The sequence below is a fragment of the Lonchura striata genome, chromosome 3 (genome assembly GCF_046129695.1).
Source record: "Lonchura striata isolate bLonStr1 chromosome 3, bLonStr1.mat, whole genome shotgun sequence".
Taxonomy (NCBI): Eukaryota; Metazoa; Chordata; class Aves; order Passeriformes; family Estrildidae; genus Lonchura; species Lonchura striata.
The window spans coordinates 71,212,364-71,231,812 of record NC_134605.1 but is presented as its reverse complement, the minus strand read 5'-3'; the positions used below and the strand labels follow the sequence as shown (position 1 = coordinate 71,231,812).

General features: G+C 38.1%; 1 protein-coding gene across 1 annotated transcript in view; it reads right to left on the bottom strand.

The window, feature by feature from the left end:
* PREP (prolyl endopeptidase) overlaps positions 1 to 19,449 on the bottom strand; it is an 83,300-nt gene that overhangs the window by 20,624 nt on the left and 43,227 nt on the right. The window contains exons 9-10 of the mRNA XM_021553809.3: positions 18,797 to 18,994; positions 15,120 to 15,223 (exon numbers count right to left, since the gene is read on the bottom strand). Of these exons, the coding sequence (XP_021409484.2) occupies positions 15,120 to 15,223; positions 18,797 to 18,994 (302 nt within the window). The remainder of the gene's footprint in view (positions 1 to 15,119; positions 15,224 to 18,796; positions 18,995 to 19,449) is intronic.

Here is a 19,449-nt window from a genome sequence, read left to right as displayed (position 1 = left end):
ACAAACAAGTCTGAGCACACAGTGCTGGCATCCTCTCTCGAGATGCCAGCGCAAAAAAACTCACTGATTCAAACAGAATCATGTGCTACCTTCCACATCATCGGTCCATTCCTTTCCTCATCACCTCTGACCTTACAAAACAGACACTAGTCTGGAGTTAAAGACTATAGTACATCACAAGCAAAGCTCCCCATTCATTGCAGCAGTGGCTTGGACCCAAGTGTAAGATCTGCAGTGGCCCCATAGGCAGCTCTAGCAGCCAGCCAATGGCTACACATAAGAGCAGCTCTTACTAAATACTGGTTTTTGAATTCTTACATAGAACATGAATCAGAAGTCAGGAAAAATAGTCATGAATCAGAAGTCAGGAGAACTGTTACCACTACAGAGCAAATCCACAGGATCTGAAGTTTCCTTTCTTCAGAGGGGAATCCTCATCAATCTTCTTTAAGCCTCTTAAATTAGCTTCAAAGCAATTCTGTGTGGGTTGCAAAGCTAGCTTAACACTGAGCTGGAGAGGGGCCAAAGTAACTCAGCACAGCAAAAATTCATGCAGGTAAAACCGAGAAAGGACACCCACCACAGACATTTGCAAAAGCACTATGAAAATAATAAAGAAACTGCTCACAAGAAATTGTTTCACTACCCACCCACCCACCGGCACAAAAAGCAAACTCATGCTGACAGAGGCAAAGTGCCAGGAGATGGTCTTTTAGAGGAAATGTCTCCTTGTTACTAGGTTCAGCTGCCTAACTACAGGGAGGTATCTCACAGGGTGGTGGGAGGACGTAGGGGAAGACAAGAAAAAAATACAGATGAAAGATGAGAAATCCTGCAAGACTGGCATGGCAGAAACTGCTTTTAAATCACTCTTTTCTAGGTAAGTTAAAAGGTATCATCCCCCTTGCATAAAGCCTTGGTGGTAAATGGGATCCAGTGAGACTCCCACACACCCTCTACTTCTGCAACCAGAGAGGCTTTTTGCCTCTTCTCTTTATCCTTTGCCCCTTTCAGTGCAATCTCAGAGCTTCCTGCAGCAAAATAATTAGAATCTGCCAAGTACAGTTATTCCTTTTCTTTCATCAATTTGCCTTGAAGATGATTTAGTGTACAGTGTAGAGACAAGACAGATAGGAGACAGATAAATTTACCTTTTCATTTAAATATACACTGTGTCATGTTAAACAGAAAAATGTCCCAGGGGCCTTTGTAAGTTACAGTCTATTTTCTGAATTACCTCTATGTTTATGCATTAAGGAAATGTACTACTGTGAAGTAGTATAGCATGAGACAAGCACAGGGATGGCTTGATGGAAGTAGCACACCATCATGGATAAAATCACAAATAACAGCTGCTGGCTAGTCTATTTTCTTTCATTAAATCAAGCTTTACTTCACTGAGTAAACTGCTCTGACAAGAGACAACTCACTGCAGTAGTGTGTAGGCATTAAAAAATAAACACTACTCATTTTTACCATGCTGGAAATCAGTTCAAATTGTAATGAGAAATACTCTAAGAGCAAAAATATAGAGACAACTTAGCATGGGGTAAGCAAGAGGAAGAACTTTCTTTTTGCAAGCTACTTCAAAATAACTATTCTTATTTATGGTTTTATGATGTGGTAGATGCACACACCTAATCTGACACGCTGAGAGATGAGATACATTCACTCAAACTAGCTAGCAATTAGCTAACTAATTAACATTCACTAGTAACTAGCTAATTCACCTTTCCTGGTTTTGACTCCATCTTGCTTCACACTTTCTTGGTCATCTCAACATAGCCTCACTGCTGAGTGTTTACAAACTTCAGGAAAATGACACAACTACTGTTGGATTTTCTCCCTAATGTACGGGCATCTAGACAGTTCAGGGTGCTCAAATTTCACCTATTAGCTAATATCCAAAAATTCTTGCACAGAAAAAATTCAATCTTGAAAATGGGGATGTCAGATGTCAGCTTATGTCAAAGCCTCAAGAGGATCCATGCATTTGCTAATAAGGCCAAGAAGCTTTGTTCATGACTTTCAAAGGCAACTTCAGAGGGTTCTGCTCTCTCTTCCTTAGAGAATCATACCATGTTTATAGATGTCAAGTTGGGTACCCAAAATCAGAAGTGCTATAAATCTACAAAAACTGCATGAGGCTAGTGGAATATTAAAACATTCATAAATGTTTTTTGCTTTGAAAGAGAGATCTTCTACACCAGACAGTGCATGTTTCAAAATCAGTTTCAAATCACTTTCCTGTAAATATTTATTCTGAAGTACTTACTGAAATAAATAGGTCATTAAAAGTATTGTGATGCAGTTCCATATACATTTTCCCACTCAAATTATAGCTAAATATAATTTACTTTCTGAATTCAAGTTACTCATTTGTGCCCCTACATGACTATAAGACCACCAAAATGGTAGCAGAAGGGGAAAAAAAATCCCTTTAGAATGGTCATGGTAAAACTGAAGTCCTGTAAAATATCTAGGGTGCTATCTTAGAAAAAAATCATTCTAAGGTTCAGATGCTATTGATTTCAACAGTTTCCTCTGGAGACAGTACTACTGTTTTCAGATTTGTAGTAGCCATTTGTACAATGAAGAAAAATAACTCAGTGAGTAGCAAGAAACAAAAGAGAAGTATGAGTTTTCATTCATTGTTGTAACAATGCTTAGGGAAAAAATTATTCCAAGTCTAATATAAAGCAACCCAGCAAAAATTTCAACTGATGGTGTAGTTTTCAGAAAGATGTCAAAATTAAGACTTTGAATGGACTTTGTATCAGGAACACTAAGGAGTGTGCTGAAGCACCTTTGTAAACTCTTGGAACGGGGTAGAGAAAAACAAGTTACAAAAGAGGAACATTTTTTTTAAAGCCCTAAGACTAAGGAAAACTTGCAGCAATCTTTCTTAGGCAAAACATGAACAAGACAGCAAAAGTCAATAAATTTGTATCATAGTCCACAACTAATAATCAATTATCAATAAATCAACAGATCAAATATCTAATGACACCAGATCAACTAGAATGAGAGCTATCAGTTAAAAAAACACCAGTAAGCAGAAAGAAAAAGTCAGGGATGTAAAATACAACTCTGAGATTTCAGGCATTGTGCTTTGAAGCTTTTCTGCATCCAGACTATTTTTAGCTGTTAGCAGAGATCTCTGTACACTGGTTCTTTCAAAAATAATTGACAAATTGGATGAAGACCAAGCAGTTCAGGGAGTTGTCAGGGAGAATTTATGTAGCAATTTTTCCCTGTCTGTGAGAATAGAAGCTGGAACTAGAGAAATAATCTCTTTTCTATCATTCATCCACACAGTTGAAACACTAGTTACTGTGAATAATAATAGTTCTTAGAGGCTCCCCATGTCCCATAAATCTCCTGTGAGATGACTCAAGCACAGAGCAGAAATAATTAATCTGAGGGAAGATAATATTTTATCAGTACCTCTGAGAAGTGTTGAAAAAATCACATCAACTGCTAAATGAAGATGCAAACTAGCTTACCATTTATAAAATTGCACACTGATGAATTTGTGCTGCATCGTAAGCAGACAAAAGCCCAGACAAAGTGAGGGACTTAAATGGTTTTGGATGAAAAGGAACTGAAAAAGAGCTATCTTCCTTTATTTTCATTCCAAAAAATGTTCTTTCAGAATGCACCAAGATTTTGTGATTTTTAAGTTTTTACCACTTCAGTTCTTATACTGAGGACAAATAAGAGTGGTTTGTGGAACAATTCCACTCATGTGTTCCACTTACACAATTTTGCAACTTTGCATCTCTGAATACTTATCAAAGCACATTATGTTTAGCTTGTCTTTTCAGCAGTGAACCCAATTTGAGAATGCATTGACTAAGCTTTTTAAGCTCTGCCTTACTGTTTCTAGTGCATTTTTTCTCAGTGTTTGTTATAAATGGAGTAAATGGAGACTATGCCCTTCAAAGTGGTCAGCAACACCAGCATATTACTAAGAGGTGTGATTGTGCCATCAAACACTGAATAGAAGTTCTCCAAAATCTCCTCACTGCTATTTATCAAAAAAATATTTTCTCAGTATAAACTGAACTGCTCAAAATATTATGTGATCATCCTGGTTTAATATGCATCCTTTTCTAAGGTAATCATGCTCACAGTGAATGCAACTTTAGGTTACAAGACTCACTATAATTTGTTTCCCTTTTCCCTTTTCAATAGCACTCTGCTCCAAGTAGTGGCCACACAGACTCAATCATTTTTCAGAGGTTTTCATCTTCCACATGTCTATGTAAGATCTCACCAATATCTGAAATAGTTGTTTTCCACTCTTAACTCTGTTAATCTGCTTTCCACGATGATGATAAATATTAATTAACAACAAGAAAAAACCCTAATCCACCAAACAGTTTTGACCCTGGATGAAGACAGCAAGTATAATTTTATTGGGCTGCAGTGATTACGTGTGTATATATATATTTATCAAGAGTTTATCTGCATTTTTTAGCAGTTCTAATTTGGTTTTGTCTCCTTTAGGTAGTTAATGCATAGCTATCATTATCAGTCTTCCAAATGTAATTTATTTCTCTGTTCTGCTTCAAGCTTTGGTTGGTAAGGGCCCTGTGATGGTCTGCATTTGCATGCTGTCCAGCACACTGTTAAATGTGGCCCATGATTAAGTCTCTTAAGTCCTGCAATAACCAAGCAAATAAAAGAATAACAACCTTCTAATTTATTCTCTGCCAGCTGCCCTACCTCCTTAAACCTCTTTGTAACAGTTGCATGCCAAGCCTAATAAATAACGGCATAAACTAGTTATGAATTTGTGTGTGCCTGGAGGCCTGCAACTCTGAAACACAAACCTCTCAGCTCTGCCAGAGCCACTGCTATTCTGAAAACACTCCAGTTCCCCAGTTGCCTACAGGGACACTATTCAGAATGAGAGATGCATCCACTGTAAAGTATTTAAATGGGAGCATGGAGCTGTGGTGAAACTTAATTGCTAACGGGAAACATCTCCACTGCAGAAAACAGGGGACAAGGGAGTCCTTTTTGAAAGGAGTAACAAAGAGAAGCCAAAACTACCTGAAATAGTAAAATGCAATCTAGCAAGACCAGAAATACAACATACTATATAACCTGACAGATGCAATCACATAAAGAAAAGTGAACAACTCACTAAAAAGTAATTTAGAAAAGTATCTTAAAGATGTAGACATGCCAAACTGAACTTGAACGATAAATTGTTGGGGGAAAGGCAAATCCTACATGAGGACATATAAACCAAAGTCTCACCCACAATGTGTTATGAAGTAACCCCCCCTGTTTTATTCACATTTGCAAAGCTGGAGTGCTGTGTTCAGCTGAAACAATGGCATACCATATGCTGAGCATCTAAACAGATTCCAGGAAGAGAATGCAGAGTGATAGGAGGTCAGGAAATAGAATCCACTAGAGAAACTGAACAGAGTGCAGATTTTTCTTTAGTTTTGATTGTTTTTAGTCTACAGGAAAATAAAAGAGGGACACACAGTGAAAGTCTTTAAATATGCAGAACTTGGCTGTAACCTGAAGAGAATCAATTGCCTTCCGTGGCAGTGAGGGACACAAAGCAACACATTTCAAACTCAAGAAGGGAATTCAGGCAAGACCTTTAGGTGGTGTCCCCCTATTCCCTGCAAAAGCTTTTTAACAGTAATCTCAGTGAGAACCTGGGACAGACTGCCTAGGGAGTGTGAATAATTCTAAACACAAGCAGACAGAAACCAGCCAGGAACTGGTACAGGCAGAAGTGACCTGCCATAGTGCCCATGACAGCTCAGTCATGCCCATGTCAACACAACATCCAAGCACATCCAGGCATGGTAGTTTCTTCTTTTTCCCAGTCTTTTTGCCCCTTGTTTATTACAGCAGCTCTGCTACAGGTTTTTCTGTTCACAGCTGCAGGCACCTGTTGGGCAGTAGAAAGTTGGTTTCTCTCTTCTTGCAGGAAAAGACAGTATCATACCTCCTGGGACTTCAGTAGATAAGATGAGCTACTGAGATTGTTCTTACACAGATTTTATGTGATTTCAAGAAGAGAAGCTTCAAAAGCAGAAGTGAAGAAGACAGACTCTAAAACAGAATAACACAGATGTGCAAACACCTGTTAACAGAATGCCCAATGTTTTATTTTCAAGCCATATGAGCTTCACTAACAAATAAATTACTATAATTCCTACTGTTCCAGAAATTTGTTTGAATTTAAACACTGTCCTGTGGCACAGACAGATACATACCTGAGTATGTAACGCTTACTAAAATAACTCCTCTTCCTAGGAAACCTCAAGACTATTAAATGCACTTACATGACACAGCTAGCACAGTACTGAAAAATACAACCAGAGAAGTCTGGTTTTCTTGGAGGCCTAGTAAAGGCAGTCAGTGTGCCTCCCTGCCAGGTCAGTGGCTCAAATGCTGGCCTATGCCAGTGATGACTGACAACTGCAATCATCTAATGATCTTTTGCCAGCTGAATAAAACTCATGATTGTGGTCCTAGAGCAATCTGTCCTCAATACACCATTATCATCACAATTAAACCCCACCCCATCAACCAGGTTCCGTGAGGCAAAATGATGGGTGGGCAGACAGATAGAAATATTCTGCAGAGGAGCATTCTTGTTCTGAACAATGCTGGCATGCCAAAGTTTAACATTTATCCTTAGTGAGAAAAGAGGCAGTTATCACTTTTTTCTTTCAGTAGAGGACTATGCTGAGATTTCCCATTTTTATGACTACTTGGTTTAAGCAAGAATTAAACAGTTATAAAGAGGCTTTAGAGCATATTTTCCTGTGGAACCATTCTGTGTTTGACCCTCTACCATGATGGTATTGGCCATTCAATCTGCACTATACAATACACACAAACTGTATATTATATATATAATGATCAAAAGACTGTGTGCTGTCAGCCTTTGTTGCTATTAGACATATCAAGAGGGGGGCTTTTTATTGACGCTGAAGTTCTCCAAACTATTTGTGTAAGATTTTAATAACCATCTTGATTAGGTTTTCAACCCACATCTGAAAACTCAACTCTGAGGATCAGCAAACCCCTGCCATTAGAACAACAAACCATATCCCCAGAGCAACACCTCATCAATGTGAAGCCATGGACAAATTTCATCCTGAATGTTTCTGTTCCTGTAGAATGAAGTTAATAATATTCACTGCCTTTGAGAAATAACACTGATAAGCCTATACAAATGGGAGAAGAAAAGTTGGAAGTAGATTTCCACTGAGGAACATTAAACAGAATTCTTACTTACCCTGTAAGAGAGTTAATTAAAATAGCAATGTGTTCATGCTTAATTAGGGGAGGTGAGTTCAATCAGAGGAGTGAATATGAGAGTTGGAGGAAAAACAGAACGGAAGAAATTCTTCAGTGACTTTTTAGAAAGAAGAAAACCTCAAGTACTTTTACTACAACATTATCATTTTAATATCTCTGTATCAGCAAAGAATCTACCTACTGAGGCACCTGAAGACTTCAACATGTGTTCATTTAAGCTGTCTGAGTGAATGACTGTAAATATTTTTGATGGCAAAAGGTATTTTCTCATTTACTTCAAAAATCAAAACTATTTTTTATTTACAATCAACAATGCAATCATTTAAGACATCCTTTAAGCTCCACTACAATTCCTTAAGGTCTTGTTTAAAACTCCTGGGTGCAAACAGGAATTCAATTCACTACATGAAGTTTAATGGTTACAGGTCTGTTTCAGGCCATGCTATTTTGCCTTGTGTTTTAAGGAATGCTCTCCATGGAATGCTCTCAGAGAGCTTGTAAGCCAACTAACATCTCCCTTCAGTAGAAAAGTGGAAAGCAAACCACTGCAAGTTCAAACCAAAGTTCTACTGAGTAAGGCAAAGAATAGTATTTCAAAATGAGCTTTAGTTAAACTACTAAGTAATCACTTCTCTTGTATGCTTGAAACAAATGAACATTTTTATAAAGTATAGAGCATGAAAGGTCTACAGATGTTTCCATTTTAAGAAGCTCTCCAACTCCCTGCACACTCAACAGGAAAATAAACAATTTATTATTAAAAGCTTGGAACTGCTGAATCTCAAAGCCTTTATGATAATACAAATGAACACACATAGTATGAAAAAAAAAATTAGTATTATTTCTCACATTGTGTGGTCAGTAGTGTGCTAATTCTTCCTAAGAGAAGTTTTGCATTCCCCTGCATCCCAAACCATAATTTTCATTGTTTTGCATTCTGCTAAACAAAAGCTCCAACTTCCTCAACTATGCATCAATCCCCAGTGGTATATAAGAAGGGGATAGAGAAAATCCACATTTAGACCTTAAAATAGGATTTTAACTGGATTGGTGAGGAAAGCAATGTGAAGTCTATCACTTCATCATCTTATTTGGAATAAGATGGTTTGGAGATGTGGTTCCTACTCCAGATATCTAAGGAGTATATGAATTGCATTGGCTGGGGTTACTTAAATTATAATGGATGTAGAGCCAACTGCTATTCTGCTACTCCAGCATATGGATTTCAAAGTTCAAGAGCATTTAAGGTCATCATAAGAAATTAATCTCTTGATACTCTACCTAGATGTAAAGTCCTTGATTCTGACAGTTTCCTCCCTTAAAAAGGAGTGTATTGTGGCTGCAAATATTTAACATATTTAATATAAAATCTCTTTGCTTTCAAGAACTACAAAGGCCTTTAAACTAGAGCACTACATTTGCATTGTTTCAGTGTTTCTTCAATGAGAAGCACTGAAATTACAAGAGGTAATGGCAGACTACTGTGGTGTTTGTAGCAATCCACGGGTGTAAAATACTATATTCCACAGGCAACCTGCCAATGCTGTCACAGTTTCGCTGTGATTTTGTTGATGTCCTCCAGAGCAAGACTGGTGCCTTGGTGCCAAAGCACTAGGTGAGATCAGAGCCAAAGCCTTCAACCTCCTTCCTGGGAGCTCTGAAAGAAGTGGCTCAAAGCTTACTTCTCCCCTGCAAGAGAGTAGGTATCTGCCATACTGTGGCAAGCACTAAAACTGTGCTGTTTGTCACATTCCTTCTTCCCCCATGTATTTCACAGAATCACAGAACAGGCTTAGTTCAAAGGGCTTCACAAGCATCAATGAGTCCAACTCCTAGTCCTGCAGAGGACTATCCCCAAGAGTCACACCATGTGACTGAAAGTATTGTCCAAATGCTTCTTGAACTAATTTTCTTCCTTACTGCAATACAAAACCTCAAGGAAATAAAAAGAATAAAATAGAAACAAACAACAATAAGCAACTTGTTTTCCCCAAGCATTAATTCTATCCTCCCTTCGCATGAGATCAAGGCAGGATTCAAACCCCAAATACCGTGAGAAAAAGAAAGTTTGACTCTTCACAAATCAACCCTTTTGATTGTGATGGATTCTCAGGAGAGGGATGAAAATTATGCCAAAATTAATACTCCTCTGTAGAAAAGGGGAAAATTACTTGTCTCTGTTCAGAATCAGTTGCAAGTACATGCCTTCAGTTCTCTGGTATGAGAGTGCTTTGTCTCAGCAGATGGATTCAAAGCTACTGAACTTTTCTCCAGCTTAAAATGATCAACTAATATGGAAAGTTACACTCGAGCTCTGGTCAATGGGGTCGGCATTTGGGCTGCTGGTGCGTAACACCATCAGCAAAATGGACAGTGGGATTTAGAGTATCCTCAGCAAGTCTGCTGACACCAAACTATGCCGTGCACTGCAGTGGACAAGCTGAAGGGAAGGCATGTCAACTAGAGGGATCATGGCAGTCTTGAGAGGTGGGATTTTGTGAAGCTCATGAAGCTCGACAAGGCTAAGTGCAAACTCCTGCACTTGGATTGACACAATCCCAAACACAAATACAGGCAGGATGGAAGTGGACTGAGAGCAGCCCTGCAGAGAAATATTTGGGGGTGTTGGTTGACCAGACACTCAATGTGTCCCAGCCAATGTGCACTCACAACTCAGAAAGCCAACTGTGACCAGGGCTGCATCCAAAGAACCACGGCCAGCAGGTCACCACTCTGGTGAGGCCCCACCTGGAGCACTGCATACAGCTCTGGGGTGCCCAACATATGCAGGACACTGGCATGTCACAGCAGGCCCAGAGGTGACACATGAAGACGATCAGATGGCTGGAGCACCCCTCCTATGAAGACAGGCTGAGAAAGTTGGGGTTGTTCAGCCTGGAAAAGGCTCTGGGGCAGCCTAATTGTGGTTTTCCAGTATCTAAGAGAGGTCTATAAAAGAACTGGAGAGGAACTTTTTACAAGGGCTTATTGCAATAGAAAAAAAAGGAAATTGGTTTTAAAAGCAGGAGGGAAGGTCTGGATGAGAGATTATGAATTAATTCTTTACTGTGAGGGTAGTGAGACACTGGAACAGGTTGCCCAGAGAAGATGTGGATGCATGGTCCTTGGAAGTGTTCAAGGCCCAGAGGGATGTGCGAATTGCCCTGGACCAAGTCCAGCAGGGTGACCTGCTGCTGGCTAGTTGACAGGTGCCCAGATAGAGTAATGGAACTCCACCAAAGATGAGAGGACTCTTGAGCTGTTAAGATCCATGTGGGTTTATTGAAGGAGAGGCTGAGGACTGAGGAGCAGGAACAGGAGAAGGGAGACAACTTCACGTGAAGGGGAAGGCTTTGAGAACAACTGGGGAAGGAGGGGCCAGGTATATAACTGGGGCAGGATAGGCATGGTCAGGGTACAAACAGTCCAGTGAGGGAAAGGTTCAGGGGAGGAGCAGGGGTGGGGTGACATGCACAGGACCAATGAGGGAGAAGGGAAGGAATGGTTTTTGGAGGGAAACAATGGGGGAACCAAGTATAAGGAACTTTCTAAAACTGGGGAGACTACAACAAATTATGGACATACACTCATTTGCATGAGGGAGCAGTGAGCTCTGGGAAAAATGCCCTATCTTAGACAAATGCAGTTTCCCAGGGCATCCCCAAACTGCTTTCTCCAGGGGCACCTCCCACAGGATGAGACTTTGAGCAACCTGGTCTGAGCAATCTTCCATCTAGTGGAAGATGTCTCTGCCCCATGGCAGTGGGGTTGAAACTAGATGGTCTTTGAAATCCCTTCCAACTCAAACCATTCTTTGATTCTATGATACGCATGTGGGTAAGGGGAAGAAAACTATGTTAAGATCATCTCTGTAACTACACTGGAAAATCAGAGATAATTATAATATCAGCTCTTACATTGCTTAGCAGGTTGAGCTTACTACAGTATTCCGAGGACACTGCTTTCCTCTGCTATTTTTATATTAATGAGGGAATATAATGCTCATGGAATGATACCACCAGCAACAGCAAGATCCAGGAATAGCATGGGCAGGTGCTGGGCACAAGTTTCTCTGCCAATCAATTTCAAGCCTGACTCATCTTCTCTTAGTGTTGTATTTTCCTGAAGCAGAGATTAATCACTGTGCCAAACTGTATGGTGTAAAGTTCCACTTGGAATGAGAATGACTGTAGAAAAATTTTCCTCATCAATGCCTCATAATTTGAAATCAGTACTGCAAGGACTTAGTGATGGGAGTGAAAGATTCTCATGAAAATTACTTCACCTGCAAAAATAATTTATGTAAAAGAAAGGTGGAAATTCCTCCCAACCCGAAGAGAAAGATCTTTTTTAAGACCTGTACTTCTTGCATTTGTGCTGCAATATTTAAACAGCAGCTGCTTTTCTAATCAAACTAAGTTGTAAAACCAAGCTGTGTTATGAATTTCACCTTTTGCAAGAACTAATCCAAAGTGCATCTGTCAATAGCAACATCTATTTTTGGTTCATTGCAAAGTATTTTAAGTACTGGAGGGTATGCAAAGAATGGTAAAAGGAGCCAATCAACATTTTTATTGTTGCAATTTTAACACTTAAAAGCCTACACATCAACCTTAAAGTAGGTGTGCTGTGAGCCACACCAGAAGACTGTTTATCCATGATTAAGTATCACTGTGAGGTGATAACATGGAGAGTCATATAAGAACATAGTTGGCAACTTTACAGAGATAAAATACTAGTATTTAAATAAAATGCTTTTATTTAAAGCAACAATTGAGTTATTAACACAGTAAACATCTTAGGGCAAGTGCTGCTTTTAAGTTCCTGTTAAAGTGTTTTTTTCCTTCTGTAAAGCCCATCCCAGGATATTTCCTGAAAAAGTCTGTCATTGTGATAGATGGAAGTATGCGGGGAAGAGAAGCCAAATTTCAAAAAGTGCTTGGCAGAGAAAGAGTAATGAAAGCAACTTAACATATTATTTAACAAAAGCAGCCAGGAAAAAATTTTGATGTGTGGCAACCATTTAAAACAGTTTGACTTTTTCATGAAGGTCACAGAGTCCCTCAAGATAAGGGCAGAAGTACAAGCTACAGCACAATAAATTAGACTGCACTTGCAGGGTGTCACATGGAGCCAATAACTTACAAATATGCTCCCACCCTGGTGCAAAAGTCACATGTGTTGAAACAGCTCTCCCTTCAGTACAAGTTGGCTAATTTGTTCTTAGTTTGGGCTGTCAAAGTGTAAGATCTTAATCGTAGGTACAAAAAAAGCAGCAGTTCTACTACAAATTTTCTTAGTGTAGTAAACTTTATCACTGCTCTACCCTTGCACTTTACAACATATGCCAAATACTGTAGATTGGATTTGAAAGACCAAAAAGAGGCACTGTGGCAATTTTCCAATTGCCATTAATTCAGGTTTCATATACACAAGACTGCTTACATTTCAGTTCAGATCTTGACCCTGTTATATTCAAAGACTGCTGAAGAACAACTCAATACAGTTTCATATATGCTACACAGCAAAGCTGGAAGATTGCTAGTATTAGCAGGTATTTCTTCAGGTATATGAGAACAAAGAAAGAACCTTGGCAGAAGACCTGCCTTTCATTAAGGACATGGATTAGGACAGTCAGCAACATTATCCTTTATTACTTAGTAATTCTCACGGAAATTAAAATGATTAAATAGATTCTGCAGCTTTGGTCATTCTCCTATAATAATCAGGGTTTGCCTACTTTCAGTATATTTCTTGCATTCTTAATTTTTTCCACAATTCCCTGCAACGTTGGCTATGTTTTGAAATGGCTATGTATTCATTTAGGTTGACAGCCTTTCATACCTTGCTTTGATATCCTTCCATTCCCTTTCCCTCCTCCAAGCAGCACTTTCAAGGCTCTAAGTGGGACCACACAAATGGAAACAAAGACGAGTTCATCTGACCTGTGCAGCACAGGGTCAGTTACCACAAACTTGACCAGGCAGTCACAGCCCTGTCCTTGACAAACTGCCTTTTTCACAGCTCAGCTGAGATTTTTCTATGGATCTGAATGAAAGACATCAAAAACTAATTTCCAAGAGGTTGCCATACTGAGATCATTTGTTGGTATAAAGCAAAACTGGATGACTGGTGAGCCAAGAGTGCTCTTTATAAGCACTAATCCCAGTGTATCTATATGGGTCACTTTTCCCTAGAGCTGGAACTGAGCAGAAGCTGAGTAAGGAGAAAACCAGAAACACTGATACTGACTTCCACCACATTACAGCCTAGCAGTGAATCTCTGCCCGTGGTTTACAAAGTGAAGGTTTCCAAGGGCATAGCAACAGCATGCTTTCTCCTTGAAATTATTTGTATTACTGTTCTACTTTACCTTAGTTTAGCATGTAATTGATTTAAGTGTAAAATGAGACTTTATTTTTCCAGACATTTATTTTATAAAATTTGATTTACTAGAAAAATACATTATTTCTAATCTACAGCAACCTTGTCTATACCCTTTTTAATTATATGGGTATTTGTGTTTCATTATTATCCTTCTGGGTTTGATGGCAGCATTACAATTGTACCAAGCTCCTTCCTAAAGAGAATGCAGTTTTCTTTTTCTTATCCAACTCACTCTACCCTAAAGGTATCCTGAGGAAGTCCCTTAATAAGTATGAGTGAAGCAGCAAAAATGCATTCTCTGCAAGAACATTTCCAGGAAATTATTCTCTCTCACACACTTATTTCTGTCTGGAGATGCAGAGACAAACAGATGGGGCTGTTTACAACCACCTCATGTACACATACTACTGTCTTTACGCTTTTAGACAATGTGCCTTGTGCATGTGTCAGAGGCAAAATTAAAAATAAGATATTAAGAGAAGTATCTAATCTCTTTTTGAAGACTCCAAGCCATGCTGTCACATGGCTTTATGTTGCTTACTTTCTACATAATTTCACCTTTTTGCAGGCTAACTTTATTTAAATTCCACTTTTGGCACTAGATTTTGTGATGCCTTTGTCTATAGAAAGAAAAAGCCTCTATTCCATTCTTACTCTTAGTCAGAACATAAAAACATCCTACATATGAGAAAATGAATCCACATTCCAGTATTTATTCTATAAATTGTAGGTCTTAAATATGCTAGACATCTCAATTTAATTACTGTTTTTCTAGACCCCTAATGATTTCAGTTGAGTCACCATCCCTGGATGTTTTTAAAAGACAAATAGATGGGCACTTAGCGACACATTTAGTGATGAACTTGGCAATATTAGGTTTATGGTTGGATTTGCTATTAAAAGGTCTTTTTCAAACTACATGATTTTACAATTTCAACTAATTTCCATGAACTCTCTACAAGTTCCATACCTGTCTTAAAAGTCCTGACCAGGGCCTAGTAGTTTATCAGGGTCCTACCAAAGCTGTGTTTAGTGGAAATGTATATTTTGTATAACCTTTTTAGTAACAATACTTGTTATGAGGTCAAAGTAATTGTCTGTGAAGAACCCTGTATTCTACTGAACCTGTTCCATATAATCTGTAGGTTACACTGTTTTCCACTGAAGTAATTTCTCTTAACTTTATAAACCTTAAATTTAGCTAATTCTTATATACCTTCACTATGCGTAATAAGCATCTCCAAAGGAGTCCCCATGCTACTACACTGAGACACTTATCTGAGCCTTTAGAGCACCTGCAACAGTATTCAGCTCAAAATCAAAGCATAATTCTAAAGCAAGCCTCCACACCAATAGCTAAGTCCAGTTGTCTTGAGCTCTTGCATAGGTGATTAGAGCAAGACAGCAGGGCTCATGCTCATTACCTGAATTGTCTGGTAAACTGAAGGATCAAATCCTTTAACAGTCACTTCTCGGAAAACTGTAGGCTCCAGTTCCTCTTTGGTCAGATCACAGTGATATATAATACCTAAAATACAGAATATAATGCAAGTTTGTCAGCTTAGTATATATCCAACACTAAAATGATGCCAGTTTAGGCACTGTGATGAAGTCAGGAATGGGAAAGGTATCTCAGCAGGGTGAAAATCAGTAGTTCTGGACTCATTTTTTCATTTATTATACAATTTAACACTTATATATATGCATTTTATCTAGGAAGGGTGCAAAGGCTTTTGTGCAGAAAGAGTAATTCTCACCACTCACACAAAGCCAGGAGACTTAAGCAGAATAGAGGAAAAAAACCATTCACATAAAGTTAGAAAGGACTTATTGAGAACAATAATGTTAGAGGAAAGAAATGTAAAGTCAAATTTAAAACATTCCCTTTTACATCCATCAGACTGAAAAGAAATATATCAAGAATTTCACTCAGATCAGCAATTTTCTCCTTATGATAAAATATTTGAAATTAAAATTCAAATGGCCTAGATAAAAGAAAGACCTAAACATTCACTTGAAATTGTGGCAGAGTAGCACAGCTATGGAACTGAACAAAATCTGGTCTTGAGTAGCTTCTTTTACATCTTGATCCTGCAGGTTTGAAGACAACTGCACTTGAGTTGTACCTATGATTTCCAAAGAATTTTGCCCATGAGGAAACTTATGTCTATAAATAGTACAGAACTTCTAGGATGCAGCAGAGGCTGAATCACAGGGAATGCATCTATCTAGACACTACACTGATGTGTAAATAGCCAAGAATAAATTTGCATTTAAACTATAAAATGTATTTCCTGTCATTCAACCCTAATAATATTTGAATATGTGTCATATAATGTGACTATCATGTTTGCACACTGGCTAACATACCAAAAAATCTTAATATTCATGCCTGCACTAGAGATACACAGGATACATAAACAAACTTAAGTGTTAATTATTCTTTGTTTTCCACCTTTATAACAAGCTGGTTCCTGCAAAATTTGGAACATATATTAGGGAAAAGAACACTAAAAGGTATGGCAGTAAGCACTCTACTGGGATTCTCAATGTAATAAAATTAACCAAGGTGGACAGGACTTCATTGAAATCCTACTGTATTGTGTGTATTGTAGACACCTTCAGGAAATAGAAGTAATTACTACAGAGGTTATAACAAAAAAAAATCATACAGACTAAAACATGAAATAATGAGGAAACTTATCTGATATGAGGCCATTGCCTCTTTAGGTTAGTTTTATAGACTGGAAAATCAGGAAGATAGAAATTGGTAAACAAATGCAGATGTAAACTAAGACCTCGAGCAACTGATAAAGCCTTTTTCCAAAACAGTGAGTTAACAGGGGACTAAAAGTAGGACTACTCTAGTCTGCTGGGATTTTTTTTTTATTTATCACAAAATTACTAGTAAGCCTGATCAGGTTGATAAGTGCAAACCAGCATTAAGGCACCACTTCCCTTAAAGATCAGGATCCAGAAAATGATGTTGAAGTGCAGTGTAAAGCCCACCAGGCAGCAAGAGCAAAGCAGCTGACACAGAGGCAGCAGCCCGAGCTGGGCAATGTACTGGCAAACACTGCACACAGAGCAGGCAGAATTGCCACATCTTAGCAAACCACAGCATAAAGAATAAGCACAGTCACAGACTGCATTTCTAGAGCAAATCAACCTAATGTTACACTAATATGCAATTCAACCCCTGCTACTGCATCTCTTGTTCTGTTGTATTTTTAGTGTCACAGCAGTTAATATAAAAAGCCATTGTAATATTTTTAACTGTTTTGCCAGGTACTAAATCAATGTAAAACACCAGAGTGGTCACCTAAGCATCTGACCAGAGTGGACAGCAGGAATAACCATATTTTTCAAGGAATACCAGAAATTATTTTATGGTCTCATCATATATGGGTTTAGAACTGCTTTATTCATTACTTCATATATATAGATCATTATTATTACTTTTGTTGTAGGTATTAAACACGAGTATGTTAATTTGTTTCTCATTAGAAAAAAAAGAATCATTCAAGCTAATACAGGTGCAAATGATATCGATTTCCAATAGTAAAGTATGAATATCTAGGTTAACCAAGGATCAGCCCCATACCTTTTGTTTGATTATTCCTCTGATGAGGTGAATGGAGGTTGCACACAAACTAAAACCTACCTTCAAACTACCTCTCTGCTCTGCTTTCCTCATTCTTTCCTTATCCTCATTCAGTCTACCTACATATCTTACTTCCCCTTTTTCTTCCAGATTCCAGGTCACTCTGCCCCAGTTAACAGAGCTATGCCATAGTGAATTCTTTGTAGATGCTAAGGAAATTAATGAAAAGGAGGAAAATAATCTGCCTAAGAAACCAGCACGCAGTGAGAGCAGCTATTGCTGGCCAGCTGGAAAATCACAGGCCAAAATAGATCTGGGCTCTTCCTATACACATTTTTAGCAGCTGCAGAGACTCTACTGGCTCAGCTGAGATGAACAGTGCAGGACTGCAAAACTGGCAACTTCTGGCCCACAATGTGGTCAACTCAACTATGAACCATCAGGCTGGATGAAGTGAGAGATAAATTCAAGAGTGTCCTCAAGCCACTCTCCAGCTGTAATAGCTGCAGCAATCTGAATGCTGTTTAAAAGAGGAACTGAAAATATATAATATTTCTCTTTATGCAAACAGTTAAGACAATAGGCAATTCATCACACTTCCTATCTGGTAAGACTGAAACCTAATTTTGATAATTTGACATGATCCTTTCTAGCAAAACCAGCAAACTTATCTAAAGTATTTTACAGCCCTTTTGCAATGTAATGTTACTGGGCTCTAACTGAAACAAGCAAAAACAGGTCAGATGTTATAATTACATTTTTATCCTCTTATGATACAAAACCTTAGGAGAAGATAAAGATGCTGAAACCTCTCTGCCCCTTCATATTTGAATCCTGTGTTGTATTAGATATTGATTGTTTGGGCCATACAGAAAGAAAAAAAAAAGAGTGAACAGTAAATACATTTTCTTGTCATATACTAGATTGACAATTGTGTAGAAACTTCTTTCCTATGCAAAATCCTAGAATATTTACTTTTTTGCCACACCTGTATTATGTAATGTTTTGGACAGCTCCAGCCTTGCAGGACTGTACAAAGAATATTCCTATAACAATTCAACAACACCAAGTACTGTAAGGACAGATAGTAAGGATGCTCAAATAAAGCTATGCATAAACAAATCATAAAACTCTCAGAGAACACTTTCTGCGACTTTTATTGATGTTCTTTAAATTTTAATTAAAAATCACATTAAACACATTAACAATTATCTTTTACTGAGGTTTTCACCTTCTATCTTGCTGTATGAACTGTGAGAATGCTACAATTATATCGCCAGTACAAGTCAGTCTTTAGTTTAATGCAGGTGTCTCAAATACTAGCAGGCACACTATTTAGGCTTGATGGATCAAAGGATACATTTTTATGTGCACAATCACTGCTAACATGGGTGGAAGCAGTTTTATACCAATATACCAGAAAACTAACTAAAAAAAAAAAAGAGAAGGATACTGTTCTCAGGAAAAGGAACAATAATATGAGACAAAAAATCTTACCTGGAGATAAAAAGGAAGTAAACTGGTAGAATATTTCAGTGTCCTTCTTTTGGCCACTATATCCCACAATACTACCAACTTCTAGGGGAAAAGTCTTGAGATGTGCACCGGTGGCTAGGTCATGAAGCTGCAGGATATTCTTCACATCATGCAAGTAGCACAAAACCAGGAAATTGGACCTAACACAAGCAACCCATTCTGCACATCATGTAAAAGAAAAACAAAGCCACAGAAAACACAATTAGAAAACACGAGAAAGAAAACAATCAGACATAGTCTGATCCTAAAATTCTTTAGCATACCTAAAAGCATGCAGCAAAATTTCTGTTACGCACTGCCTTTAACTCTTAGATCTTTGTAAATGAACCCAAAATAAAGCCTGACATTCTCTGGAAATGCATTAACCATGCTGCTTAAAGTTGATTTATGCAGACACAGGAATAAAAAATTGCTTAATCAATATGCTTATGCATTTAGGATATTTATAGATCAATACTGCTCTTAAATATCACATATTTCAATGCATAACCCAAGCAAAACATTTATCTTTGCCAGAAATACTTATGGAAAGTCATGAAAATCAAAACAATAATTATGATTTATACTCAAACTAAACTCGTAAGGAAAAAAGACATGGTTCCATATTGCACACT